Source organism: Protobothrops mucrosquamatus, unplaced genomic scaffold (genome assembly GCF_001527695.2).
Source record: "Protobothrops mucrosquamatus isolate PMUCROS unplaced genomic scaffold, P.Mucros_1.0 scaffold43287, whole genome shotgun sequence".
NCBI classification, from domain to species: Eukaryota; Metazoa; Chordata; class Lepidosauria; order Squamata; family Viperidae; genus Protobothrops; species Protobothrops mucrosquamatus.
Genome location: NW_015429017.1, coordinates 1 through 1,194, shown reverse-complemented (window position 1 = coordinate 1,194; position 1,194 = coordinate 1). Strand labels below are relative to the sequence as shown.

Here is a 1,194-nt window from a genome sequence, read left to right as displayed (position 1 = left end):
CTGAGCTTAGACATATATATTAAGAATGCAGTAGTAATTTTGTACATTGTGCCACTTATTTTTTGTAAATTTTGTAAATTTCAGGATGTTCTGAAAGAGAGTCATCCTTCCATCCAACGGTTGCACTAGCCATTTAAAGATCAACAAATGTGAAATAGTTTCTCTTTCATTCTGTTAACTGATTTATTATGGCATTCATCAAGATGATGGGATGAACAAGAGACCCATGGTAGTTGATTTTTTTAGTAGAGATCTGCCTTCTTGATTTCCTCAACATTGTCCACGGTATTTTAGTTTAAGTGCTCCACGACTCTTTCTGGTAAGAGAAAAGCAAAGTGGGGTGTGAAAATTTAGAAGATGAAAAATTACTCGTTATTAAATGAATACAAAGAGAAAAAGCACAAGAAGCGTTGACTCCCAATCTATTGAAATTGGTGATGAACTCAGCATCATCTGATGGCCACTTCACTTGACAAAACAGACCCTTTCTCCAAGTTCTAATGTTCATTTCTGTTAGAAAATCCTTAGGAAGCAGGATGAGATAAAATAGCTCTGAGCATCACTTTTTTTTTTAATTCTCCAAACGTGAAAGTTATACTTACACAACGGCATTGCAGAACAAACACCGGTTGGCATAGGTTTGCCCATCAGAACCACAGTGTGGCACATACTCCATAGTACAGATGTCTTGTATCTGATCACCACACTCAATCTGCAGAAAGCAACAATACATTTTTCAGATCTTAGGACTGAGATAATAAACCTTTGTTATAAAATTAGTCACATAAAAACATGGTGGTTGGATTTACATATTCCATCAGTGTTCCTTTTTTGAGGGACATGTGTGTCACTTCCTCATAAGGATAAAAGTTCTGTATCATTCTGCCAAGGGGATCTGTAACATCTTAGGGAGGTTGTCTATCAAGATGTTCAATCATCCGGGTCATGATTCCCCCAAATACGCTTTTTCCAAAAGGCTACTGGAATATTTTGATTTTTTTTTCTTTGAAAAAAATTCACCTCTCATCCAAGACCTGAAGAAGTTTCTTGGGCAAGAAGCAAAATATTTCCAAAGGAAAAAAACAAGAAAGTCCACTGGCTTTTTGGAAAAGGCACCTTTGGGACATCTTGGGTAAGGCTGTATCTTATTAAGCTGAATTTCATTAATAGTTAAGTTAGGTGGCTGAATAATGT

At 36.2% G+C, this 1,194-nt stretch overlaps 1 protein-coding gene across 1 annotated transcript; it reads right to left on the bottom strand.

The window, feature by feature from the left end:
• Nucleotides 1-64: 64 nt before the first annotated feature.
• Nucleotides 65-712, bottom strand: LOC107302283 (ovomucoid; the record flags this gene model as incomplete). Its single annotated transcript, XM_015831382.1, is given in 2 exon segments — nt 65-316; nt 603-712. Coding segments are annotated over 2 exon segments (156 nt in total), but the record flags the coding sequence as incomplete, so codon positions are not given.
• Between the last annotated feature and the right edge of the window lie 482 nt (nt 713-1,194).